The sequence below is a fragment of the Gopherus flavomarginatus genome, chromosome 1 (assembly GCF_025201925.1).
Source record: "Gopherus flavomarginatus isolate rGopFla2 chromosome 1, rGopFla2.mat.asm, whole genome shotgun sequence".
Lineage (NCBI taxonomy): Eukaryota > Metazoa > Chordata > Testudines > Testudinidae > Gopherus > Gopherus flavomarginatus.
The window spans coordinates 178615622-178643488 of NC_066617.1; the positions used below are offsets into that span (position 1 = coordinate 178615622).

General features: G+C 47.3%; 2 protein-coding genes and 2 long non-coding RNA genes across 17 annotated transcripts in view; 2 read left to right on the forward strand and 2 right to left on the reverse strand.

The window, feature by feature from the left end:
- Positions 1-27867, reverse strand: part of MPZL1 (myelin protein zero like 1) — a 126352-nt gene that overhangs the window by 78759 nt on the left and 19726 nt on the right. The window contains exon 1 of one of the 13 annotated variants that reach the window (XM_050960133.1): positions 20720-20860. The exons of the other annotated variants lie outside the window; for them this stretch is intronic. Within the exon in view, the coding sequence (XP_050816090.1) occupies positions 20720-20819 (100 nt within the window). The 5' untranslated portion in view covers positions 20820-20860. Of the gene's footprint in view, positions 1-20719; positions 20861-27867 lie in introns of those variants that run through there. 13 annotated transcript variants of the gene reach the window in all.
- LOC127055335 (zinc finger and SCAN domain-containing protein 20-like) lies at positions 14110-15887 on the reverse strand. Its single transcript, XM_050962228.1, has 2 exons — positions 14996-15887; positions 14110-14221 (listed from the first exon to the last, which is right to left on the reverse strand). Exon 1 carries the CDS (start codon positions 15843-15845, stop codon positions 15315-15317), a length of 531 nt encoding a protein of 176 aa, XP_050818185.1. The 5' UTR covers positions 15846-15887; the 3' UTR covers positions 14110-14221; positions 14996-15314.
- On the forward strand, positions 20957-27072 carry LOC127055654 (uncharacterized). 2 transcript variants are annotated; one of them, XR_007775519.1, is made up of 2 exons: positions 20957-21503; positions 26684-27072. It is a non-coding gene; the product is annotated as an uncharacterized LOC127055654 (long non-coding RNA). The 2 variants fall into 2 exon arrangements; XR_007775518.1 differs by having other exon boundaries at positions 20957-21404.
- LOC127055731 (uncharacterized) lies at positions 21510-22306 on the forward strand. The gene is made up of 2 exons (XR_007775594.1): positions 21510-21752; positions 21954-22306. It is a non-coding gene; the product is annotated as an uncharacterized LOC127055731 (long non-coding RNA).

Sequence of the window (27867 nt, forward strand, 5' to 3'; positions counted from 1 at the left end):
TTAAACAGGATGTTAATAAGATAATTAAATAAAGCAAGATGAAAAGACAAGTAAAGGTATGGAACTGAGGTGTTGAAGTGATATCACAAGGTTGGCGTCCGTCCCAGAGCAAGTCCTGCTGACAGTTTAGGTGTAAGTAGCAGTGTGGTAATTTGTGCAAAATGCTGAAGGGGCCAGTAATGCCACCACTGAGTCTTTGTCTTTGTGAGGAAGAGAGGAATTCTTAACAGCTCAAATCAAGAATAGACCTTCCTCTCCCACCTCAGGGCTTGGCTACACTCGAAACTCCAAAGCGCTGCCGCGGGAGTGCTCCCGCAGCAGCTCTTTGAAATGTGAGTATGGTCACGGCGCGAGCGCTGGGAGAGAGCTCTCCCAGCGCTGCAGGTACTCCACCTCCAAGGGGATTATCTTACAGCACTGGGAGACGCGCTCCCAGCGTTGGGGCACTGTTTACACTGGCGCTTTACAGCGCTGTAACTTGCCGCACTCAGGGGGGTGTTTTTTCACACCCGAGCGAGAAAGTTGCAGCGCTGTAAAGTGCCAGTGTAGTCAAGGCCTCAGTGAAGACAAGACAGGTTTGTGTTTTCACAAGATTTAGCAGGTAGTATTAAAGACTAGATTTCCTCCAGTTTTAATTCAAACTGCCAATTTGCAGATTGGAGTTTTAATTCAACCTTCTAATTAGTGTGAAAACTGAGGGAAATCAAGTCTAACACAGCCTGCTAATTTTTGTGAAGACTCCAGACTGCCATGTCTTCATTAGACATCAAGTGAGTTCACTAACTCAATTTAACACCCTTTTTCCTAATGAAGACAGCCGAATAGGAAAAAATGACACATGACTAAGGCTATGTCTACACTGGCAATTGAAGGACAAAACGTGTGTCTTTCAGAGGTGTTTGGAGAAAGGGGGAAAAAAAAACCCTGAAAGACAAAAGTTTTGCCGGTGATAAGCACCAGTGTGAACAGCGCTTTGTCAGCAGGAGTGCTCTTCTGCCAACAACGTAAACGCTGCTTGTTGGGGACAGAAGCTTTTTGTCATCAGGAGAGCCGACAAACAGCAGCTACACTGCGCTACTTTTAGCGGCCTGGCTGTAGCGACAGCTATGTCTCTAAAAGCTGTGTAGTACAGAAAGAGCCTAAATTTTGAGCGCTTAAAACCCCACCACAATCTCCATCCTACCGTGGTATTGAAGGGTCACCACCTCATCTAGATAGCCAACAGAATCTCTATAAGGTTTGCTAGTTACCAACAAACGACTCATTCTGACTGCCTTCACGACCATTCCTACCAATACATATTCATAAAGTTTCACAACCGAAGATTTTTTTATTTCCAAGAGAAATTAGGGGATGGCACCAATCTAAATGAGGGAGACACTTCTCTTGCATTGACAATAGCTACTGCTGGACCAAAAAGGGAGAGAGAAGAGAATGATAATAAACAATGAGTGAGCAGAAAGAGGAACAGAGAGAAAATCCATAAGGCGGACTTAGGGAGTGCAAATAAAAATTCTATAGAAGGCAGTTTTTAATCACAAAAATGGTGAGTCAGTGGAGTTGTTGGGTCTTCATACCCTCCCATGTGTAACTGAGGAATCGTTGCTAAGGCAGAACAGGAAAGGAAACAGTTACCACACTTGGATTTTCCATGTTTTATATAAACCAAGAACTTTGTTCCTCTTTAACTTAAGATTGTAAGTAAGTTGTATATCACACTATGATTACCACACATTCAATTCTTTTCCCCTGGGGGACATTCCCCATACTGCCACAATTAAGTAACAATATTGCATAACAATATTAATAACAGTTACAAAAAAGTATGTTAAAGAATGGCATTATGGCATACTGCCATTGTAAAACCAGAAGGGTGAAAATATAACCACTTGGTACAGCTCAGGACACTTGTAAAATGCCCAAAGTCCCATCTTTATCTCTACGCTGCTGAGACAACACTTACTGGCAAGGATCCTTATTCTAAGAAGCCTCTTACTCCTTTATGCTTCACCGCTCAGTCTTTGCCTCAGTAAGATCTCAAGAGCTGAAAAGGGACCCAAGAGCTACATCAAGTTTGCATGAGAGGGAGCACACACTGCAGCCATCCTCATCCTTAATATACCAGGAAAGCCTGTGAAAACTAAATGCCACAGTAACAAATTATTCTGATCAAGATGGAGCATTGCATACTGGATCCTGTAGTATATAGGGGCTGCACACACACCTTAAGGATTAAATCCCACAGGCCAGTGTAAAAAAGCATGGACACTGCATATGATCTGTGCTAGAAGAGTACCAGCGGGGGTGGGGGCGGAGGGTTTCAAGTCTCTTTTTTTTTTTTTCTTTTTTAAATAGTGGACATCAGCTAAAGGAGAAGATACCAGGACAATACCTTTTATACACTGTACAAGTTTTTTTTCCTGTAGTTCAAACTGTGAGAAGACAGTTACATCAGTAGCAGGAGGCACAGGGGCAACTTTCCTTCCATAGCCTTTCGGTGCATGTGTGGTACATTTTCAAGGCTATCGTGCAATTGAAAAATGGAGGCATGCAACAGTAATTTCACAGCGAGACAGATTTCCAGGAAAAGTGCCACAACCCTGACCAGTGGCTCTTAATGTGTGCCAGGGCCGCCCAGAGTGGGGGAGCAAGTGGGGCAATTTGCCCCAGGCCTCGGGGCTCTGCAGGGGCCCCGAGAATGGCTGAGGCTCCTTCCCCGGCCTGACCCTGTCTCCACTCCTCTCCCGGAGCCTCAGCCCATCCAGCAACCTCCCTGAACAGCGCTGCAGCGTGGCTCCAGCTGGGCACCTGAGCTCTGCCCTGCTCATTCCAGCAGGGTAAGGGGGCGGGGCTGCAAGCTCCAGGCTGAGTGGAGGGAGCTGAGCTCGGCCCAGAACTCACAGGCCTGCCCCCTTACCACACGGCTCTGAGCGGGGCAGAGCTCAGGGGCCCCGCCGGATGGGCTGAGGCTCCGGGTGAGGGGGGAGCTGGGTGTAAGGGGCCAGGGTCGAAGGGGGTTGGCTAAAGGGCAGCAAGTCTCGGGGGCAGAGTTGGGGGGCAGTCAGGGGACAGGGAATGGGGGGATGGATTGTGGGTGTTCTGGGGGTCTGTCAGGACTCAGTTGGGGGGAGTCGGGGCAGTCAGGGGACAGGGAGCAGGGGTGGGGTCCTGGAGTGGTGAGGGGACAAGGAGCAGGATGGGTTGGGGATTCTGAGGGGGGGCAGTCAGGGGGCAGGAAGTGGGTGGAGGTCAGATGGGGGCAAGGCCAGGCTGTTTGGGAGGCACAGCCTTCCCTACTCTAAAGCTCATTCAGCAGTTTGAGGTTTGCAGACAAGCCAAGCTGTTAGCTTTTCCATTAGGGTTACCATCCCTTTAACTTCTCAAATGCCAAATTATGGTTTATATTTAATTTCAGTGCCATAGGGAGATTTACGTTGGGGGTAGAGTAGCTTCGTTTAAAATTAGCCACTGGGGGAGAGATCACATGAGAAGAGCAATATCCTTCCCAACCCTACCAAGGGAGACTCTCCTCCCCTACTTTCCCTGAGGCTCCAGAGGGGTTAATTCAGTGGTTCTCAAACTTTTATATTGGTGACCCCTTTCACATAGCAAACCTCTGAGTGCAACCCCCCCCCCTTATAAATTGAAAACACTTTTTTATATATTTAACACTACTATAAATGCTGGAGGCAAAGCGAGGTTTGAGGTGGAGGCTGACAGCTCCGGACCCCCAGTAATAACCTTGTGGCCCCCTGAGCGGTCCAACCCCCAGTTTCAGAACCCCTGGGTTAATTTAATTTTAGTCCCCTGTGTCCATTCACATGCATGTGCAATTTTGAGCATTTCCTTTTTCACAACACAGGCTCATCCCAGACTCTGGAACAAGCTCAAATGCTCAGTTCGTGGAGTATGTACATAAGCTGTACTAAAGACAAATCCACAGTAACCGTCTCCAGTTTGTGAGGGACCCCATGGAGCCAGTCTCTAGGAAACAGATAAATGCACAGAGGTTAAGTCCATTAATGGCTATTAGCCAGGATGGGTAAGGAATGGTGTCCCTAGCCTCTGTTTGTCAGAGGGTGGAGATGGATGGCAGGAGAGAGATAACTCGCTTGTTACCTGTTAGGTTTACTCTCTCTGAGACAATTGGCATTGGCCACTGTCGGTAGACAGGGTACTGGGCTGGATGGACCTTTGGTTTGACCCAGTATGACTGTTCTTATGTTCTAACCTAAATGAACCTAAAGTTATGGAGACAGATATGAGTCAAGGAAGCCATCAGAGTATCAGAAACCTGGAAAAATCTCTGACCGGATGGGCTCAGGCATTTGGTCACAAGCTGAGGTGGTTCAAAAGTTTTGGATTTTTTTAAGCAGAATTTTTGTATTGTTTCTTTAAACAATCAAACACAGCAAGCAGCAAATATTTGGCCACACATTTCTGAAACCTCAAACCATATTCAGGTTTTGGCAGACTAATTTCAACTTTTCAATTCAAAAAACCACAACAAATTTTGACGGAAAGCAGACATAGTTCGTGATTTTTTTCTGCTTTTTAAAAACCCCTAGTTTTCGATCCAGAAAAAGTTTTTACGGAAAATATTTGTCCAACCCTTTTAATGGGCTTTAGTGCCTTTTGGCACTAGCTGATGCTGAGAACCAGTGATATCTTGTAAAGAAGTTCTCTCAAAACTGGGTTTCTGCCAAGATGCGGAAGGTTTATTTTTCCCAGGGCCGCCCGTGGGGAGAGCGGGGGAAGCAAGTGGGGCAACTTGCGCCGGGCCCCACAGGGGCCCTGTCATAACATTTTTTCCCAGATTTGGACCTTAGCGTCCAAAATATGGGTATTAGCATGAAAACCTCCAAGCTTAGTTACCAGCTTGGACCTGGTAAAGCTGCCACCAGCCAGGAATTATACAGTGCCTAGCTCACTGTGGTCTCCCCAAAACCTTCCCTGGGGGACCCCAGACTCAGATGCCTTGAGTCCTACAACAAAGGGAAATAACCCCCTCCCCTTGTTTCCTTGTTACTTCCTCCCAGGCTCCCCTCCCTGGACGACCCTAGGAGATTCCCTGCTTCCAGGCCTGGAAACACAAGTACCGAGAGAGCTAATCTCTCTCCCCGCCTCACCCAGAGCCTATGCAAAGTCAGGCTTAGTAAATCTAACACAAAGAGATTTTACCCCTGACTTCTTCCTCCCACCAATTCCCTGGTGAGCTGCAGACTCAATTCCCTGGAGTCCCCACTACAGAAAAACTCCAACAGGTCTTAAAAAGAAAGCTTTATAAAAAGAAAGAAAAATACATTAAAAATAGTCTCTGTATAAGGTGACAATCTACAGGGTCAATTGCTTAAAAGAAAAATGAATAAACAGCCTTATCCAAAAAGAATACACTCCAGCAACTACACACATGTAAATACAAAAAAACCAATATAAACCTATTGTCTTACTATCCTTGTACTTACAACTTGGAAACAGAAGATTAGAAAGCCTGGAGGTAGAAAACTCACTCTCAGAGCCTTTAGGTTTTCTTTAGCAAGGGCTAAAGAGTGTCGGAGGGTGCTTTGTAGGTTGCTTACAAAGTCCAGAATGTTAGTTCCTGGAGAAGGCGTAAACTCCTCCCATAGCTGCTTCACCAACTGTAATGGCCCCTTAACCTTGTGGCCATACACAAGTTCAAAGGGCGAAAACCCTAAACTGGGATGTGGTACAGCCCTGCAGGCAAACAGCAATTGCTGCAACATTAGGTCCCAATTTTTGGAATGTTTGTTGACGAATTTACGTATCATGGCCCCCAGAGTTCCATTAAACCTTTCCACCAGGCCATTGGTTTGATGGTGGTACGGGGTGGGAACCAAGTTGTTCACCCCATGAGTTTCCCACAGTTTTTGCATGGTCCCTGCCAGGAAATTAGATCCTGAATCTGTAAGGATGTCGGAGGGCTAGCCTACCCTGGCAAAAATGTCTGTTAGGGCCTGACACACAGCGTTAGCCCTTGTGTTGCCTAGAGCTACTGCTTCCGGCCATCGGGTAGCAAAGTCCACGAAAGTCAGTACGTACTGCTTTCCTCTGGGCGTCTTTTTTGGGAAAGGACCCAGAATATCCACGGCTACTCGCTGAAATGGGACCTCAGTTATGGGGAGTGGCTGGAGAGGGGCCTTGACCTGGTCTTGGGGTTTTCCCACTCTTTGGCATACCTCACAAGACCGGACATACTTGGCAACGTCCTTGCCCATCCCGTCCCAGTGGAAGGACTTCCCCAATCTGTCTTTGGTTCTGTTCACCCCAGCATGGCCACTGGGATGATCATGGGCTAAGCTTAAGAGCTTCCCCTAGTACTTAGTTGGAACCACCAACTGTTTTTGCGGCTACCATTCTACCCGGTGTCCACCAGAAAGAATCTCCTTGTATAAAAGTCCTTTGTCTATAACAAACTGGGATCCGTGAGAAGAGCTGAGAGGCAGTGAGGTGGTCCATGCCGCCGCCCAAGCTTTCTGAAGGCTGTCATCTGCTTCCTGCTCAGTCTGGAACTGTTCCCTTGAGGCTGGGGTCACCAGTTCATCCTCAGAATGGGGACTTGGGCTTGGTCCCTCTGGAAGCGATGTAGGTGATGGGGTTGTTTCTGTTGCCGGTGAACCGCTCTCCGCTAGTGTACCTGAGGGTATTTCAGGCTCTGGCTGAGCCTTTTGGGTATGGCTGTTTGCTGCTTCTGCCAGTTCAGGCTCGCTGGCGCCCTCTGGCGTTGGGGTTGAAGATGGATCTGCAAGCACTGTCAGTGCTGGCAACGGTTCTGGTGCTAGCTGCTTTTCCAGTTCCTGGTCTGGGACTGGAAGCACTGTGGCTGTTTTCATTGTTGGCATGGGATCCGGGTCCACTACCTCTGTCTGGGTCTCTGGTAACACAGACGGGGCCCCTGTGGACGGCTCAGGAACAGGAATGGGTCTGGAAGCTTGCCTGGTTTGGCTATGTGTAACCATTCCCACTCTCTTGACCCGCTTCACCTGGTTGGCCAAGTCTTCCCCCAGTAGCATAGGGATGGAATAATTGTCATAGACTGCAAAACTCCACATTCCTGACCAGCCTTTGTACTGGACAGGCAGTTCAGCTGTAGGCAAGTCTACAGCTTGTGACATGAAGGGGTAAATTGTCACTTGGGCCTTGGGTTGATGAGTTTGGGGTCGACGAAGGATTAGTGGATAGCTGACACTTGTGCCCCCGTGTCTCTCCACGCAGTAACCTTCTTTCCGCCCACTCTCAAAGTTTCCCTTCGCTCCAAAGGTATTTGAGAGGCATCTGGGCCGGGGGATCTTTGGTGTGATGGTGGTGTAATGAACTGCACTCGGTTGGCGTTCTTTGGGCAGTTGCCCTTTATATGTCCCAGGTCATTACACTTGAAGCATCTTCCAGCTGACTGGTCACTGGGTCGAGGTGAGTTACTGGAGACTGGTGAGCTGGAAGAATAGGGTGTCTGTGGCTTTCCTTGGGTTGTAGGTGGGGTCTTTGGCTGCCCTCGGTTGTAGGGTTTATTGTCTGTGTGCCCTCTGGGGTATTCATTCCCCTTGACAGTAGCTTTCTTGCTTTCTGCCACTTCCATCCATCTGGCTCCAATCTCCCCCGCCTCAGTGAGATTTTTGGGTTTTCCATCTTCTATGTACTGTGTTATGTCCTCAGGAACACCATACAAGAACTGTTCCATTTGTATGAGGAGGTGCAGTTCTTCTATGGATTTAACATTGTTTCCTGATATCCAGGCCTCATAATTTTTCCCAACGTAGTAGGTGTGTTTGGGGAATGACACATCTGGTTTCCACTTTTGGGTTCTGAAACGCCGACGGGCATGATCCGGGGTTATCCCCATTCTGTATCTGGCCTTGGTTTGAAAAAGTTTATAGTCGTTCATTTTCTCCTTAGGCATTTCAGCTGCCACCTCTGCTAAAGGTCCACTGAGCTGTGGCCTCAATTCCACCATGTACTGGTCTTCAGGGATGCTGTACCCAAGGCAGGCTCTTTCAAAATTTTCCAAGAAGGCCTCAGTGTCATCAACTGCCTTGTAGGTGGGAAATTTCTTGGGATGTGGAACCATAATTGGCGAAGGGTTGTTAGGATTGGCTGGAGCATGCTGCCCAGCCTGCGCTAACTCCAGTTCATGTTTTCTCTGTTTTTCCCCTCTCTTCACTTTCTTTTTGTTGTTTTTCCATTTCTCGGCGGAAGGCTGCCTCTTCTTCTGCTTGTTTTATTTTGTGGGCCATCTCTTCTTCTTGTAGTTTTCTGTGGTGGGCTGCATTTTTGGCATCTTGTTCTCTTTTATGGGCTGCCTGTTTGATCTGTTCTTCTCTTTCTTTCAGCTCCACCTCTTTTTCTCTTTTTTCCAGTTGTCGCCTGTAGTTTGCTTCTTTGATTTGTTCTTCTGCCTCCCTTTTTTCCTTGGAAGTCATGGTTTCTGTTTTCTTGTGTTGGGGTGCCCTCTGGTGTTTATTGTCTGAACTGCAGGTTTTGTTGCCTCCTGGGGTCCGCCTAGCAACAGTGCCTTTTTTCTCTAGCTAATCTTTTAAATGTAAAGTAAACCAGAAAAACCACTTTATTTGCATGTATATTGTGCTGGGTACTTGACTCTCAATGGGAGTGCTATGTTTAACAAAAAGACCCTTAATAGTTCCTTAATGGTTCCTTGCTTAATATGCAAGCTACTGCCAGGAGAGAACAGAAAAAAAAAATTATCTCTGGTTCCTTTTAAAACCAAACCCTCTCTGCTTAAAAGCCCCTAGCAGAGAAAAGAAAAATATAATATTCCTACTGGCTTCTGGATTCTATCTTCCCCACAACTCTGCACACCATGTCATAACATTTTTTCCCAGATCTGGACCTTAGCGTCCAAAATATGGGTATTAGCATGAAAACCTCCAAGCTTAGTTACCAGCTTGGACCTGGTAAAGCTGCCACCAGCCAGGAATTATACAGTGCCTAGCTCACTGTGGTCTCCCCAAAACCTTCCCTGGAGGACCCCCAGACTCAGATGCCTTGAGTCCTACAACAAAGGGAAATAACCCCCTCCCCTTGTTTCCTTGTTACTTCCTCCCAGGCTCCCCTCCCTGGACGACCCTAGGAGATTCCCTGCTTCCAGGCCTGGAAACACAAGTACCGAGAGAGCTAATCTCTCTCCCCCTCTCACCCAGAGGGTATGCAAAGTCAGGCTTAGTAAATCTAACACAAAGAGATTTTACCCCTGACTTCTTCCTCCCACCAATTCCCTGGTGAGCTGCAGACTCAATTCCCTGGAGTCCCCACTAAAGAAAAACTCCAACAGGTCTTAAAAAGAAAGCTTTATAAAAAGAAAGAAAAATACATTAAAAATAGTCTCTGTATAAGGTGACAATCTACAGGGTCAATTGCTTAAAAGAAAAATGAATAAACAGCCTTATCCAAAAAGAATACACTCCAGCAACTACACACATGTAAATACAAAAAAAAAACAATATAAACCTATTGTCTTACTATCCTTGTACTTACAACTTGGAAACAGAAGATTAGAAAGCCTGGAGGTAGAAAAATCACTCTCAGAGCCGAGAGGGTCAGACACAAGACAAAGAACAAAGAACTCACACCCAAAACTTCCCTCCACCCAGATTTGAAAAAGACTTGTTTCCTGACTGGTCCTCTGGTCAGGTGTTTCAGGTTCCCTGTTAACCCTTTTACAGTTAAAAGAACATTAACCCTTAGATATCTGTTTATGACAGGCCCCCACGAGAATATAGTATTGTATAGTATGGCATTTTTTTTAATGGAAGGGGACCCCAAAATTGCTCTGCCCAAGGCCCCCTGAATCCTCTGGGCAGCCCTGATGTGTGCATGTATTTATTTAATAATTTACATATTCCATGCTTATCTAGACTTGAGGAATGGCATTATCTTGTAAGCTTGTAGACTTTAGTGTCTTGTATACACTAGATACAAGACAACAGATGATGAAATTTTTTTGGCTTTTATTGCCTGCGTAAGGAAACTTGAAAAAATTCCAACTTTGCTAATTCTATTTCTGAACTGGAGTTAGCAACATCTAGGACCTTAGTGTACACACCCCACTGGCTGCTGGTACAGTCTTCAGCACAGGATTATCTAAGCCTGCTCACAGCAAGTTTTGTCAACATGATGCTGCAAACTGTCAGCAGCTGCTGGACTGCATACCCTAGGGTTCCCAACATTGCTCACATCAGTTCAGTTGAATATGTGTTGGCAACAGATGCTCAGCTGGATGAAGCTTTTTCTCCCAACCAGTGGTAGAGACCTCCAAACATCTGCAGTCATAAATTCCCTGCAAACCCAGCCTTGGTTCTTGAAACATCTGGCTACTAAGCACATGCTCAAACAAATTGATATAGATTCAGTTTTTAGGGACTTGATTATCCAAAAATCAATTCCAATATATCCAATTCCAGAAAATGTTTTTCTTTAATAGATCTGCCAAATGTTGGTATTTGTAGGCATACTCCCTCACTCTGAGTTAATTTTAAGTAGTTTACATTTCTTCCTCACGAAGAAGGATTTTGCTGTGTTTCAAGGAGAGACTTTAAGAACCTTTCTTGCATTGTCCTGTTTTGGACTACTGTTTAAAAAAAAGTCACGATTGATAAAGAGAGGCAAAGTGGATGGGGTAATATCTTCTATTGGACCAACTTTTGTTGGTGAAAAACAAGCTTTGGAGTTACAAGAGCTCTTCACGCCTTCTTGACTTTTTTTTTTTAAATCAGCTTTCCTCCCTAGTGCATTGCAGCTTTTAAAACAATTGTTGCAGTCAGTTATTTCTCCTGCTCCTTGCACTTTCACTTTTACTCGATTCACAACTCTTGGTGTGCAATATTCACTTTGGTGCTAACGTGTCAAAGAATTTAGTGTGACTAAGTGGAGAATACTTTCCACTCCTACTGTACATTTTCTCAAGTTCTCAAACAAACAGTCTCAAGTCTCAACTCCACCCTTTTTCTAGATGGGCAAGTCTGGTACATAGCCTGAGGCCTGGTCTCAAGTTTAATATGAGGCTGACATAGCTACATTGGTCAGGAGTGTGGATTTTTCCACATCTGTGACCAACATAGCTAGGTCAGCCTCTTATTTAAGTGGTGACCAGGCCTCAGACTAACATAATGGCTAGACCAGTGTGACATTCCCCTGGTGTTATCCGGACCGGTGATCTGCTAGATCGCTCCAATCCTCGACTCTGGGAGCCAGCCTTATCCAACCCTGCTGTGAGAACCCCCACTCCCGGGCTATCCATGCACAGCCTCTGGCATGTACGCTGCTCTCAGTTACATGAGTGAGCACTTTTGGGAAGCCACTGCTTGGATTGTGCAACCGAATGCACAAGCCAATATCTCCCGTCCCAGACACAACCCTGGCAACCTCCATCTTGCAGTGCCCAGTTATACACACTGGATGCTGCAAGCTTATATGAGTTCATCAATTTAACAAAAAAATTGATATGGACCAGGTTTGTTATCCCAAAGGGAGTCTCTGGCACGCTTCAAACCAAATGCACTGCTTCACGTAGAACAAACAAATTTATTAACTAAAAAAAAATATAGATTTTAAGTGATTATACGTCAAAGCACAAGTCAGATTTGGTCAAATGAAATGAAAGCAAAACACATTCTAAGCTGATCTTAACATTTTCAGTGACATTACAACTTAGATGCTTCTCACCATAGGCTGGCTGGCTGCCGTTCAGCCAGGCTCTCCCTTCCGATCAGCACTTCAGTCGCTTGCTGGTGGTGTCTGTAGACGGAGGAGGAAGAGGGAAAGAGCATGGAAAAGTCTCTCCCTTTTATCATGTTCTTTCTTCCCTGTCTTGGCTTTGCTCCCACTCCTATAGGGTCAGGTAAGCATTACCTCTTCGTAGTCCCAAACTGACCAAGGGAAGAGGGTGTGGGGGAAAAAACACTCCAGAGACTAAGGGTATGGCTACACTTACAGTTTTGCAGCGCTGGTAGTTACAGCTGTGTAAGTACAGCTGTCTAGGGCCAGCGCTACAGAGTGGCCACACTTACAGCAACCAGCGCTGCAGTGTGGCCACATTTACAGCACTTGCAGCGCTGTTGGGAGTGGTGCATTGTGGGCAGCTATCCCACAGAGCACCTCGTCCCATTTTGGCGCTGTGGCTTGTGGGAAGGGGAAGGAAGTGTGCGCATATTTCCACCTCCTGTTCCAACGCCCCGTGGTGCTTTGCTACACATTCCGAGCAGTTTGGCGGCACTGTGATTCTGCAGCGCTATTTCTGCGATTTTTGTTATAAATGGAGCCTGAGCTGCTGAGAACCTTGCTGATGAATGTTTCCAGCACATCACGCATGGCAGTGGAGCTATTCCTTCAGCTGCAAAGTGACAGTGACAGCGAGGAGTCAAACGATGATATTGAATCGCCTGACGCTGAAGACACTACATTGCTTGTGGCAGTAACAGACGTGCTCAGCACCGTGGAACGGCGCCTTTGGGCTCGGGAAACCAGCACTGAGTGGCAGGATCACATCGTCCTGCAATCCTGGGATGACGAGCAGTGGCTGCAGAACTTTCGGATGAGAAAAGCCACTTTCATGGCACTGTGTGCTGAGCTCGCCCCTACCCTGCGGCGCAGGGACACGAGATTGAGAGCTGCCCTGCCAGTGGAGAAGCGGGTGGCTATTGCAATCTGGAAGCTGGCAACTCCAGACAGCTTCCCATCGGTGGCGAACCAGTTTGGAGTGGGAAAGTCTACCGTTGGAATGGTGCTGATGCAAGTTTGCATAGCCATTAATCGCACCTTGCTAAGAAGAACTGTGACTCTTGGGAACGTGCAGGACATTGTGGATGGCTTTGCAGAAATGGGTTTCCCTAACTGTGGAGGGGCAATAGATGGGATGCATATTCCTATTCTGTCACCACCCCACCTGGCATCAGAGTACGTTAATCGCAAGGGGTATTTCTCCGTGGTTCTGCAAGCGCTTGTGGATCACCGTGGGCGTTTCACTGACATTTACTCAGGATGGCCTGGAAAGGTGCACGATGCACGCATCTTTCGGAACAGTTCCCTGTTCAGGAGGCTGAGGGCCGGGACTTTTTTCCCAGACCGCAAGATCACAGTAGGGGACGTCGAAATGCCCACTGTGATCCTTGGAGACCCCGCTTACCCCTTAATGCCATGGCTCATGAAACCGTACACAGGGAAGCTTGACAGGAGCAAGGACCGGTTCAACTACAGGCTGAGCCGGTGCAGAATGACTGTGGAGTGTGCTTTTGGCCAATTGAAAGCCCGCTGGCATTGTCTTTATGGGAAGCTAGATTTGGGGGAAAGCAGCATCTCCGCTGTTATATCCGCGTACTGTACCCTCCATAATATTTGTGAAGGGAAGGGTGAAAGATTCAGTGAGGAATGGACCTCCGAGGTTCGACGCCTAGAGGATGAATTTGCTCAGCCCGAGAGCAGGGCTACTAGGGAGGCCCAGGAAAGAGCTTCAAGGATTCGGGATGCTTTAAGGGAGCAATTTGATGCTGAGAGCCAACAGTAATGTTTGGTGCCTCTGATGTGCTTTGCTCTACCTTGGTGTACAATATTTACCACTTCCTGCAATAATATAACGTAGTAAAAGAGAAATAAAATCCTTTATTCAACATACAGTACATAAAAGGCAAGGGGGGTTAGGGTGGTGGACTGTACATTCACAGGTTTGAATATGTCCTATTTTGATTACTATTCAACGTCTGCTGCACTTCAGGATTACTATGCTGCAGGGTAATGGGGGTGGAGTGCACAGGGTAAGAATTATAGTTATCAGGGCTGGTAGGTGATTGTACAGGTGTTGGGGGCAGCTGGGGGTAATAAGAAACTGGCTGCTGGAGAAAGTTGTTTTGTGGAAATACTGGGGAACAAGGAAGAGGGCTTTGGGAGGGCTGTGGGTTACCACGGTACATATTTGCCTGCATTGCTACGAGAGACTCGAAAGACTCAGTTTGGCGAGCCAGGAGGCTTATCATCTGCTTTGTGGTTTTTTGGCAGCCAATTCCTTTCTCCTGCTTTCTGTTTGCCTCCATTCATGTACTGTCTGTCTCCATTCATACATTTTCTCTCTCCATTCCTGTGTCTCTGTTGTAATGACTCATAACTGATTTGATCAATTCCTGTTTTGATTTTCTTGGATTTCGTCTCAAGTTCTGCAATCTACGTGAGGCCGGTGATCCGGCTGCATTAGTCAAGGTCACTAGAAAAAAGAGAGATAGAACCATGTAATACACAGAGGCTACACTGTTTATTATCACACAGTGAAGGACTTTTTAGACTTTTGGTAGCATCCTTCTCACATACCTCACATAACACAGAGAGGGCAGGGAAGCTAAGTCATGGCGAGCAATGGGGTGAGTGTTTTTCCCCCCCGAGTTCCCCTTGGGAGTGGGAATTGACCAATGGGTCACTGGGGTTTATCTGCAATGGGTACACGAGGTAGCTGGTGTCCTGAACAGGGGACAGTAGTGAACAGGAAGGTGGTGAGCTGCTTGGGGGGGGGGGGGGGGGGTTTGGGCTTTGGTCCGCGTTCACGCCGTCCTGCTGGTGGGGGGGGGGGGGGGAGAACGCACCGCGGTGCTGGATGCCTGCTGGGAGGGGGGTGCATAACACTGGAGCACACCGAGGGGGCCTAGCTACGTGCTGGGAGGAGGGTGGGGAACACCGGAGTGCACCGCGGTGCTGGATGCCTGCTTGGAGGGGGGTGCATAACACCGGAGCGCACCGCGTGGCTGGCTACGTGCTGGGAGGGGGGGTGGGGAACACCGGAGCGCACCGCGGTGCTGGATGCCTGCTTGGAGGGGGGGCATAACACCGGAGCACACCGCGTGGCTGGTTACGTGCTTGGAGGGGGGGGGGGTTAACAACAGAGCGCAATGGGCTGGGGAAACGCGAACCTGGCGCCCTGCACTCAAGTATCCCTAAATTCTCAACAGGGTTTCCTACTGCCAGACATATGACTGCTGCGTGTTACCTGGGAAGAGAGGGAGGGTCTTCTACAGCAATGTGGATACCGCCCTGGCCCCTATGCAGCTTGCCTGTGTGCAGCCATGGTCCCCCCACCCCTCGCTGCACAGTGGATCGGACGAGTTAGCCTGACCGGGACAAGGACCACGATGGCTCTCCCGATCAACTTGAGAAAGCAAATTGCAAACGCTCTGGCTGCAACTTTTCAAGAGATTACAAGAGGCAGATTACAGAGACGTGATAGAGCAAATCAATGGGCTATTCCACGTTTAGGCATGCATGCAGGCACCCATAACCAAAACCCTCCTCTCCCAAAACATAAAAATCTACTTACCCCGAGCACGATCCTCAGTTTCTTCCTCACCATCAACTTCCTGCTGCTGCGACTGGCTAGCCTCCTCCTGGCTTGAGAAGAGCTCCTGGCTACATGTGTACTGGGACTCCGGGGTGTCTCCCTCCACGCCAGTAGCCTCACTGTCGCCTTCCTCTACAACCTCCCCCACTTCTCCCTGCTGTGAACTCTCCATCGTGCTCCTAGGATTGGCAGTGGGGTCACACCCAAGTATGGCATCCAGCTCCTGGTAAAAACGGCAGGTCGTGGGGGCAGCTCCTGAGCGGCGATTTCCCTCACGAGCTTTGCAGTAAGCACTCCTCAGCTCTTTTATTTTGACCCTGCACTGCAACGCGTCCCGTTCATGGCCCCTTCTCATCAAGGACTGTGATATCTGCCCATAGGTATCATAATTTCTCCTTCTGGAGCGCAGCTGTGCTTGCACAGCCTCCTCTCCCCAAACACTTATGAGGTCCTGCAGCTCTGCATTGGTCCATGCTGGGGCTCGTTTGGTGCGTGGAGGCATGGTCGCTGATTGATTGATTGAGTAATTGCACTCCACATCTGGCTGAGCAAACAGGAAGGGGATTTTTAAAATTCCCGGGGCATTTAAAGGAGGGGTCAGGTGAGCCGAGGGCAGTGGAGTTTGCATGATTTCCAGAGAGGCTTCTTAGGTATGCTGGGATACCTACTTATGCCACGGAGATCAATAAAAACGCTGGTGGGTGTCCACACTTGCTGACCAGCACTGGATCACCAGCGCTGGATCCCCTACACCCGAGGCTCGACCGGGTGTACAGCCAGCGCTGCAACCAGGGAGTTGCCACGCTGTGCAAGTGTGGCCACATCCTAAGTTGCAGTGCTGTAACCCCCTCACCAGCGCTGCAACTCTGTAGTGTAGCCAAGGCCTAAGGGTATGCCTACACTTGAAATTTCAAAGCGCTTTTTTCACACCCTTGAGCGCAAAAGTTGCAGTGCTGTAAAGTGCTAGTGTAGCCAAGCCCTAACAGATCCTTTGTTGCTGCCTAGGCCAGTGTCCTTTGTTCCTGTGAGGCTGGGCTGAGTTTGTCCCATACATGCCCTGATGAGGTGTTAACTGCCCCTCTGTTCCTGGAGAGTTTTGCCTGGGCTTGTTTTAAGCCAGTGGTTGTCAAACTTTTGTACTGGTGACTCATTTCACACAGCAAACGTCTGAGTGCAACCCACCCTAATAAATATATTTAAAAAGTGTTTTTAAATTTAACACCATTATAAATGCTAGAGGCAAAGCAGGGTTTGGGAGTGGAGGCTGACAGCTCCCGACCCCCCAGGTAATAACCTCCTGACCCCCACTTTGAGAATCTCTGTTTTAAGCCATGAGAACACATTTTCAGCCTCATAACTATACACATTAAATTACAACTTATAACATTACGATAATAACAATGCTCAACGCATCATGAGCCTTCCAAAGACACTCAACATGACAAACTTTGCACTGGATACCACACAATCATATTAAAAGGATGAACACGGGGGTGCAGAGTGTTCCCCCGAGATATAGAGTGTCACAACCAGGCTTTCAGTCCCTTCTTACCTACTGCTGACCTGAGGAGTAAGTCTCAGCATGAGATTTCTCACTTTACTTGTGTACAGGATAATGGGCGTAGTTTACTTCCAATATGAGGAAGCTATTTTGGAAATTATGTTGCATGAGAGCATAAGGCCACCTAAAGGCAATACTCTAAGTTCAAAGACTGTAATTTAAGAATCCTCTCCTTTGAACTCTGTCTCAAGGCAAACGTTCTGAAGTCTGACAGGGGACCCATTGACCTTCCAAAGTGAGATGAATTCTTCTATGGATTGCATTTATCCAATAGACACATAGGCCAGCAACACAACTAACTCTGTATAATGTATATAAAGCCTTGTAATTATGCTGCAGGGCAGAATCTAAGCCAGTCACAAGAAGGATAGGAAAAACACATTTTGAAGACTTTTCTCTACGTTAAAATAGGTAATTTAGTGGTGGATTCAGAGTTTTCAACCTGAGGGGCAATGAGTTATTGGTGGTGACACTTTCAGTTATACCTCTTCCCCCTTCCCTACTATGGCCAAGATGGGGAGGACTAGGCCCTCACTGTGTCCTTGCTCCTACTCCACAGACTTGTCAACACAGTTCTGTGGTCTATGAGGGTGTGAATCAGGAAGCATGCTAATGTGCTGTACACTAACCTTGCTGGTGTAACATAAAAGGTACCTAGATCCCCTTAAGGTTGCACTACAACTACGTAAACAAAGAACCTTCCAGTTCACGCCAACAGTGCTTATGAAGGGCAGTTAGAGTGCTCATCTATCTATAAGACTGAGACTCTTTGTAACACCCTATGTCAGCTCCTCTGCCAGTCAGACTCCTGCCCAATATCATGCCTAACAAGAGAAGTCTGCCTTTCCAAATGTTTTAGTACATAGAATTTTTTTCAGGGGGGACTGGTATTGGGTATTTTGCATTCCCTTACAGCCACGATCACCACCCATGATTAGTGTCACTTCTGCCGTGAAAGAAAGCTAAGCTCCTGATAGCTACCTCCTCCTTCACATGACATCTCACAACAAAGAGAAAACTGCTTAACAGAAACTACTGTATTGCAGAGTGGGATTTAGTAGCCAGAGGGAGTCTTCAGGGATGGTCTAACCTGTTTTGCATAAACTCCATGCCATGCATGAATTCCAGTGTTTCAGCTCCACACAAAAGCAGGTAGCAGTCGGCCAATCATACAGGTATCTTCTTCTGCATTGGCCAATTCATCCACTCACAAAGCATATGTCCAGTTTGTTCCCGACTTGCAGTTATCAGAAATTTCAGAAATGTGCTCTCTACCACCACACGTAAACACTTCACTTCCCACCCCAAACTGAACTTGAGGGTTAACACTGCGCTATAAATGGTGGCTGAATGCCTTGGGGCAAGGACTCTCTAAGGTTTCAGAGCTTTCCCCATTGTGTGAAGGACATCTCTGAGCAAGTGTGTGTATTGTTTCCCCTCCTATTCATGATTTCCTAACATCTGACAGCTACAGCAATTCCTTACAGAAAAGTAATATTAACAGAATAGCTGAGTATTTTAAGCTATCAACTTGTTTAGCAGATGGAAGAGAGGAGATCCTGCCCCAGGCAACTAAGCAGCACTCCCAAGTCCACCAGCAAGTGCTCCCCAGATCACCATTTGGGAATCTCTGCCTTTGAGATGGACAGTGCTCTGTGTATAGAGGACATCACTGTCAAGAGTGAGCAGTCCAGCACTTTTCACTATCACTAATTTTCAAGGACGTTAATCTGTACAGTTTTTGCCCTTCTGGACAGAGTATACCCAAGACCACAAGTGATTTTCTCTTTGCTATATAAGACAGGATTTTGTTTCTTTATCCCCTATCTGGATAGAACACAGGCTGTTAGTATCCTGAAAGTATAAGCCACTATTAAAGGCTATATGGGTAAAGACGACTAATGCCACAGATGAACTATCTTTCCGCTGTCCAAAGCATTCTTCACCCAGATGCAGTAGAATGATAGAACAAGGTCAGATTACTTAGATACATGTTCATTTTGTTTGGAAGGAAAAAGTTGTGGTTTTCCCACTGTAGGACAGCTTTCCTCTTGCAATGATAATTAAAAAGCCACTTATGTTCATATGATGTGACATGTCATCAAGGCTTTTTAGTCACTCCTGCTGGTTATTCTACTGGGTTATTTTGTTAATCTTTATTGGTTCCTTCGGTTTATTACATGAATTTCCACAGAGGTGAAGTCACTGGACTAGGACTCAGAAATCCAGATTCCATTTCCAGATTTGCACCTTGTACACCTAAATGTGCCTTCGTTATTCTCCTGTGAAGTAGGCGTAATAATAGTTCCATGCCCCACAGGAGGTTTAGGGGCTAAATCCATTAATGTTTTGAAGTGCTCAGATATTACAGAGATGCACAGTACAGAAAAGGAACAACTTTTAAGTTGGCTGTCACCCTAATATGTAAGTTTGAGAACTGCAGACATAAAGTTAAACTTTAATTTTTGGTGATTGAGTTGCCACTTATTTCAGGCTGATTACTTTGTCATTCAAACCAAGCACATAGCTACAATTAACCAAGAGGTATTCCACCTCTTGTCTGCAGCTGAGGCCTTATCTATGCTAAGCATTTTCAGAAGTTCTCCCACCATGGAGCTGCAGCAGTGCTAGGTCACTGATTGGGGAATTTAGGTGTACACTGAAGACATTCATAGTCTATAACACAAACATGAGACCTACTTTGTCATGTACCATACCCTGGATATGGTAAGGAAGTCATTTTACTTCATAACCACCACAACCTTAGGGCAGACCAGAAAGCAAAAACCGGCATCCGTCACTATAATTTTCTCAAGTACCACTCCTAGTGACCACCCCCTCACTTACTGCACCATAAATTCTCAGCATTCTACAAAAATATGCCTGACACACAGAACCTGTCCTGGGGCACACTTGTAAATAAAAGTTCCAACCCTATTCAGATAGTAAAAGTTACCCGTTGCCTATCCTATATGCTGGCTGGCACAATTCATTTTGAAAGGTTTGTTAAAATGAATGAATGAATAAAAGAAATAAAGATTTCTTAAAAACTAGGTTTAACAAGACCTAACATGATTAAACAGTGATTGTGAGACACTTACAGACACACATGCAAAAACAAATTTTGGTTTATATTTAAAAGCATTCCTACCAATCTGGGAATAGCACTATTCCAGAATCAGGAAGTAAAACTATTTAAGAAGGGAAAACCAAACTGGTCAGTTTCATTGCAGGGCCTAACTGAAAAAGCAAAAGACAGAATACCAGGCTAGATGGACCTTGGACTGACCCAGTATGGCCACTATTATTGTAAAGCTTATAATAAAGCATTAAAAGTAGTTTCTGTAGAATATCACACCATTGTCTCTGAGTGACTGGACACTTGGAAATGCCTATGAAACAGCTACACGTATGGAGGGGGGTTGGCAGGATAGCGTGTACCCAGCAGTACCTGCCTTCCAGACCAGGTTAGGTTGTTAACCTTACACCTGCCCCTCTACTCTGTTCCCAGGGGTGTAATTCAATTCAGACCCCAAGACTGGGTGCCTCATTTCCAAAGCAGCTGCGACAACACAGAATTTAGGGTGGGATCTCGTCCAAGGCCGCAAGCGACACGTGCGTTTAAATCTGAGCGTTTAAATCTCGTCACGGCAGCCAACCCCCCGGCAGCGGGGGCGGGAGCCTGTTTTCCCCACAGCTGCCCTCACCCAGCCGCACCAGAGCAGCCCCCGAGAGCGGAGCTTTGAGGGGCTCCAGCCTCCAGCCCAGGCGCCGCCCCGCCCAGGGCTCCCCGGTCCCCACCCCCCCGCACTCACGGAAGCCCAGAGCGGCTGCGGCCGCCGCCACCATCAGCGCCGGGGCCCGGCCCGGAGCCACCCGCCACCCCGCGCTGCCGCCCGCTGCTGCCGCTGCCATTTTCCTGCCACCGCCGCCCCGTGCCCCACTGTCCCGACCCCGGCGCAGCCCCGCCCCTTAGGGCCGGACGGTGGGCGGGGAAAGGGGCTCCCGCCAGATGATGGGACGGAGGAGCCGTCAATCGCGCACACCTCCCGCGTCCCGCTCTCAGTCCCCCTCTGGCTCCGCCACGTGTGTCCAGTGTGGGTACGTGATTGGCGAGATGGGTTGTCACTCACTGGAAGAGCGCCCTACCAGAAAGGGTAGGCGAATCGTCTTGGCCACGCCCCTGTCCGGAACACGTGACACTGAGCGGGATTGGGGGGATCCCCCCTTGCTGGGCCCGTTCCTGGCGGGCTGTGGCTTATGGCGCCCCGGCCATTACCCGTGGGACGGGCTGCTCCGCACCCGGCCCCAGTGCCTGAGCCACCTCTGCGCGCCCACCCCTCGGCTTTCCGGGCCAAGCCACCAGCGCTGCGCACTCGGAACGGGTTTGGTTCTTAAAGCCCCAATTTCCCGAGGCATGGGAATGTACAAGCATCTGAGCTCTTTATTATTTTTCCTAGTCTGATTTTTCCCCACGCGTTTGGGTATGGGTAGTTGAGTGTGCTTTCCCATTTCTTTGAATTATTGTTGGTAGTTATCGCTTTTCCCCCTCAAGATCATTGTCATTGCCTAGTTGATCTGTACAGCCTAATTTTTAAAGTAGGTTTATAGTATTAAGTATTGCTTCTTTGCAAACTTGTGGGTAGTTTCAGTTAGGTGATTACTGCAGTTAAGGCACTAGGCTGCTGTTATATACACTGAAGAGGACAAAGACATTGTTACATCCCATTTTTATTCTCATCTCTTTCTTGAAAATCTGTTTGGGGGGGGAGGGCTGCATTCTATTTAATATTTAAATAGCTGAAGCACAAATTTAACCATGTTGTATGGTATTCCACTCTGTAGCAAGTATCAGAGGGGTAGCCGTGTTAGTCTGGATCTGTAAAAGCAGCAAAGAATCCTGTGGCACCTTATAGACTAACAGACGTTTTGGAGCATGAGCTTTCGTGGGTGCATCTGAAGAAGTGGGTATTCACCCACGAAAGCTCATGCTCCAAAACGTCTGTTAGTCTATAAGGTGCCACAGGATTCTTTGCCACTCTGTAGCAGTTTTACAATTTATTGCTGGGTGCATCTTGCATCAAACATGTTTTTAAAGTTTATCAGGCAGGAAAATGACTTCCCCTGTCTTCTGTTAAAGGAACAGGAGTACTTGTGGCACCTTAGGGACTAACAAATTTATCTGAGCATAAGCTTGCGTGGGCTACAGCCCACTTCTTTGGATGCATAGTGATCAGTTACATATACTTCCTTAGAGAAGACCTTCCTCTTTTAGTTTAAGGTGGCCATGGCAACAATGCTCTATCAGACTTGTAGGCATCCAATTTAGGTAGCTTAAGAGCTTTTATTAAATCTATTTTATATAGACTTTGAATTACTGAGTACCTTATAAGAGAGAAAGGCCTTGTATGCATAAGAAGTTGCACTAATTTAAATAAATGTGTTTTTGTAAAAGTGATTTAATTAAGATGGTATAAACCCCAGTTAATTTACTAAACTAAGCTAAATTGATATAAGCTCTCAAATCCAGGGCCCACAGAGGGGTTTGTACTAATTTAGCTACCCCCAAAAACTGACCCTTAAACTTGTGAATCTGGTGTACAGACATGGTCTATAATCATAGATATGCATATCAAAGCTATCATTAATAAATTCCATATAGATCTGTCCTCACTACGCTTGTTTATCTGGGGATACGGATATCACGGGGGCTGGTGATATCTGTATTGTAGGGATGGGCAAGAGAACACCCAGGCACTGCCTAGGCTGCTATGCAGCTTGCCTAGTATCAGATGAGGTATTTAGTGACCAGGCAGAACCAAGAGCAACACTAATAGTAGTAGCTGAATGCCCATGGACTTGCACAGGTGTAATTAATAAAAATACCAAGAATGCCTGAATTCCAGTGATGACTGAAGCTGCTGATATTGTGAACAAAAAGTGCTCGTTTCCATCACTTCACACTGATTCAGACATTCTAGGTTTCAGAGTGATGGTGGAGTTTATTGTGTGGTGGGCTTGGGGGCAGCGGAGGTGGGGAGATGCATTAGTTCTTATGCTGTGCTGTGGAAATTGTGTAGATTTGTGCTGGTGGAGAATGAGGACGCTGTGTGTGTGCAGCTATTGCATATGATGGTTGTGCTGGATGATTACCTTGAGGTTTGGCCAGGTAAAGAGCCATAACTAGGTATTCTTACGCCCGAGGCAAGAATATAAAATTGTGCCCTCCCCCAGGGCCGGCTCGGCAGTGGGAATTTGGCGGCGGGTCCCTCAGTTCCTCTCAGAGGGAAGGGCCTGCCCCCGAATTGCTGCCGAAGAATGAATGAAGCAGCGGCAGTAGAACCTGTGATTTTTGGGGGTCTGACTCCTGATTTTTGACTGCTTGGACTGGTAATGTTCCTTCCAAGATGGTCTTTGGTTCCCGTCCAGTTCCAATCCAGAGAAGGACTCACAGGTTAAGAGAGGAGGAAGGTACTGGATATCAGCAGTGGCCACTAGGGATCAGCATGTGTCCAGAGAATGCTGGGAGTTCAGGTCTGCAGGGCAGGATCAGGGATGCCAACAACCACCCCCACCCACCCAAGGCTCTGGGAGGAGGTCTGGGGTGCAGGCTCTGGGAGGGAGTTTGGGGATAGGAAGGGTGTGGAAGGTTGGAGTACAGGAGTGAGGGCTGTGGCTGCAGATGAGGGGTTTGGAGGGTGGGAGGGGCTCAGGGCGAGAGTTGGGATGAGGGCTCAGGCTGGGAGGGGCTCAGGGCTTGAGCAGTGGGTTGAGGGTGGGGGGGGCTGAAAGCTCTGACTGGGAGTGTGGGCTCTGGCATGGGGCAGGGCTGGGGATGAGTTTGGGGTGCAGGCAGGCTGCTCCAGGACAGGGGCCAGAGAGGACAACTCCCCCCAGCCCTTTCCCTGCCAGCAGCAGCAAGCCCTGTGGGAGGAGCCCCTCTTTCCTGCCCCCCCAGCAGCACACTCCCCCACACCACTGTCACTGCACATGCTCCTAGGGCCCCTCTCAGGTCCAGGAACCTCCCTCACCTCCTGTGTGGTGGGTGCTGCATGCGCCTCCTCCCCTGCAGTTGCCCTTGACTGTAGCCTCACTGGGGGTGAAGGATGGGGCTGCCTCCTTGCCCAGCATGGGGCATGAGTGGTGACTGCAGGCGGGGAGGGCTGTGCTGCTGGAAAATGAAAGGGTCTAAGGGGCAAGGGCAGGCTCTGAGTCAGTCTGCCCTGGCAGTGAAATGGAGGCACTAGGACCCTGCAGCACCAGTTGCTGCAGGGAGGCAACATGGAGCTGCTCTGCTTTGGGGTGGGGAAGCAAGTCAGGGTCCGGGGACACTCAGGGAAGGCATGGCAAAGGCGGCAAGTGGGGCGGGGGAGGGGGGGAGAGAAGAGATCCCCTCAGTTATAAATACTTCTGTGCCAGCAGCTTTTCCCCCACCCCTCTCCACCACTTTCTGCGCCCCTCAGCTTTGTGCACCTGGCCAGGTAATACACCATTTGTGCAGTCTCCCTAATACAACCAATGAAGTTGTTCCATGGAGATTAGCTGTAGAGCAAGGATAGTAATTGGTTGAGTTCTCTCTGAAGGTACAATATGCCATGCAAAGAGTCCTAGACTGGACACAGACACATGCCTTACTGTAGCTGTACACCACATGGATGTAATTAAAGTCAAAATAGCTGAGAACTTAAATTAGACAGTAATTTACCATAAAATCCAGTGGATTATTCAACCAGGTGATAGTCTGAACAAAGAGCTCTCACACGTACTTGTAGCTGTTTCCACTGCTTCACACTTGACTCGGACATTTTAGGCTGAAGAATGACACTCCAGAAATCTTTTCATAAACAGTATTTATCTTACTACAGCATCTGGGTGGCCTTGCTACGGTCCCAAACTCTATTTCTAGGCACAATACACAACATAAAACCAAGACAGATTATAGAGATCTTTGGCAGGGACTAAATACAAGACAAGACCATATAGCCAATTTGACATGACAGGGAAGGTACTCTCAGCTGTGAAAGTCACCAGCAACAGTTGGTCAGAAGCATTGTGGGATACCATTGGGAAAACCAAGTAAACCAACACAGCTACATAATCCACCCTTGTTGCCTATGCTAGCTCTGCACTGGTCATGGACATCACCACCACCAGCAACACAGAAGTAGGGTTAACAGTACTGTAACCCCTTCCCAATAACCTTGAGGTCCCTCCCCACTCCCAACTCCTTTTTGAATCATGACCCCTACACTTAAAGATAGCGTGAAATTTCAGATTTAAATATCAGAAATCATGACATTAGTGATATTTAAAATCCTGTGACCGTGAAATTGACCAAAATGGACCATGTATTTGGTAGGGCCCTAACTATATGAAACAATGTGCCAGACAAGAATGAACTTTTAAAATTTACTGCATTTCTAGGGGGAGGAATATGTATCCCTTCCAGTTATGCAAGAACTCAGCCTTTTGAAACTGCATCCTGAGGAGGGGATCTTCGTCTGTTCAACACCTGTCACATGAAGACAGGATGAGAGGCCAAACCTGTATAAAAGGAGAGGCTCAGATTCACACGTGTGGTAGTTCTGAGCTAAGTTATAAACTTAGAAAGTTGCTCACCTTGCAATACCTGAGGTTCTTCAAGATGCGTCTCCCTGTGGGTGCTTCACTCCAGGTGACAGTGCGTCCCGGCGCTGTTGATCGGAGATCTTCAGTAGCAGTGCCTGGTCAGGACGCATGTGCTCAGCTGCTGTCTCACGGCGGCATTAGGGTCTGCCTGAGCACACGTGCCCTGCACCCCCCTCAGTTCCTTCTCTACCATAAAGTTGTCCGATTAGTACTCCAAAGTAGAAGGGAGGAGGGGGGGTAGTGGAGCACCCACAGGGATACAGATCTTGAAGAACCTTAGTTACTGCAAGGTGAGTAACTTCCTCCTCTTCTTCAAGTGCTGTCTCTGTGGGTGCTCCACTCCAGGTGAATGAAGCAGTACCCACTGTGGTTGCTGGGATTTTGGAGTTGTGTAAGGGATACCATATGGTTGACTATGGCGTCTGCCGTGGTATCGTGTGTGATAGCATTATGTTTGACAGATGTCTGTCAGATGTGCATGTGGCCACCTTGTATATGTCTGTAATACGTACGTTGTGGAGGAAGGCAACGGATGTTGACGTTGCTCTAGTAGAATGAGTTCTAACACACTCTGGTGGTTGAACATTCTGGGTCTGATAGCAGGATCTGATGCAGTCCAAGATCCACTTGGAGAGTCTTTGCTTAGAGATAGCATCACCCTTTGATCTCTCAGTAGTAGAAACAAATAGCCTAGGGGATTTACAAAATGGTTTAGTTCTGTCAAGACAGAATGCAAGAGCCAGTTCTGACTTGGCAGGGGAGCATGAGGGAGAGAGTTTACTGCCCTTCTCCATAGGCGGCTGAAGAGCTGTCTCCATGAAAAGCATTTTAGCCGCAAGTCTCTGTAACGGCAAGCTCTAGTTTTTAAGTTAGTACAGTGGAGATACTTCACAGGAACGTGCGTCTCACTGAGGCATTTGACACAGAGTGAGTGCCCGTCAGATCGCAGCACAGACTCCTTGCAGGAGCCACATTTCTTAAAGCCTGGAGACACCAGCATAATGAAAGTATGAGCAGCCAGGGAAGTTTCAACAAGAGATTAAAATTTTCTTTTCCCCCTCAAGTTAAACTAACAAACTATGCTAAAGGAAAGGCAGAACTGGGAAATGGCTAGCTAACTATTTCTGTTTTTCTCTACTTATTTCCTACAGTAACCAGGGAAGAGATGAGCACTACCTCGAGTCCCAACTTCAGCTGAGGACAGTTGAGAAGAAACTGAGGGGGGTGCAGGATGTGCACGATCAGGCAGACCCTAACAACGATGTGAGACAGCTGCTGAGCACATGCATCCCGACCTCTCTCTGCTACCGAAGATCTCTGATCAATGACACCAGGACGTACCATCACCCAGAGTGGAGCACCCACAGGGACAGCACTAAGAAGAGCTGCAAAATCCCGTTGATGGGGTTTGAAAGACTGACTCCTACAGAGCCCTTGTCAGCATTGGGGTGATTTCTGTTAAGTTTATTAGCATACATTTAGGTATATATATTCTCTGTAATGCTTTCACCTTACGAATAAATGTGCTTGCTTACAAAAAGCTGTGTCACAGTTTATAACTGTAGGCACTTAAGTTGTTTACAGCGTCTGAGGAGAAAAGCAAAGGAGACGTGCTGAGGCAGTTTGATTGGCTAGAGAATACACAGTGTAGGCAGGGAACTGTACACTATGGAAATACCTCAGTCAGCAAGAAGTGAGATGCCTATCTCTGCCCAAGAGAGGTGACAGCTAGGGAGCCCGAAAACCTCGGAGTCGATGTTCTTGGTAGACCATGGGGGAAAAAAAATACAGGAGTAGTTGCCTTGAACTGTGACAAACACTTTGCATTACAAATTATGCTGAATCCCTGAAGTAGTTATGAGCTTCTGGAAAACAAATACCCATCCGACGTCACAATTTGTTCCAATTACTCCCCACAACCAAAGTTTGTCTTTTATTCCTGTGACCTAGAGAGCAAAGCAAACTCTTGACTTCTTCCAGCCTTAATTTATTTAATGAACTAAAGGATTTCGCTCCATTATTTCATCAGGATCAATTCAATAGTTGTCTCTCCCATCAATTTTGCATGTCCAAAGTCACAAGCACACATTAGGAACTAGTTTGAACCCAAAAGGGGAAGTGGGTTCTTAGCTGCATGGAAGTCTTAGAGTAGCTCAGAGAGAGATACATAAAACCCCTTTTTGTCACCTGCAATATAACACCCTGCTAAAGTGAGAGATTTAATTATATTACTTCATAATGTTTCTCTAAACAGAGATTAGCTCAGTTTAGAATGGTTAGTTTTATTTTAGATGAAAATGATTGTAAACCTGTTAAATTCTTGACACCGTTTCTT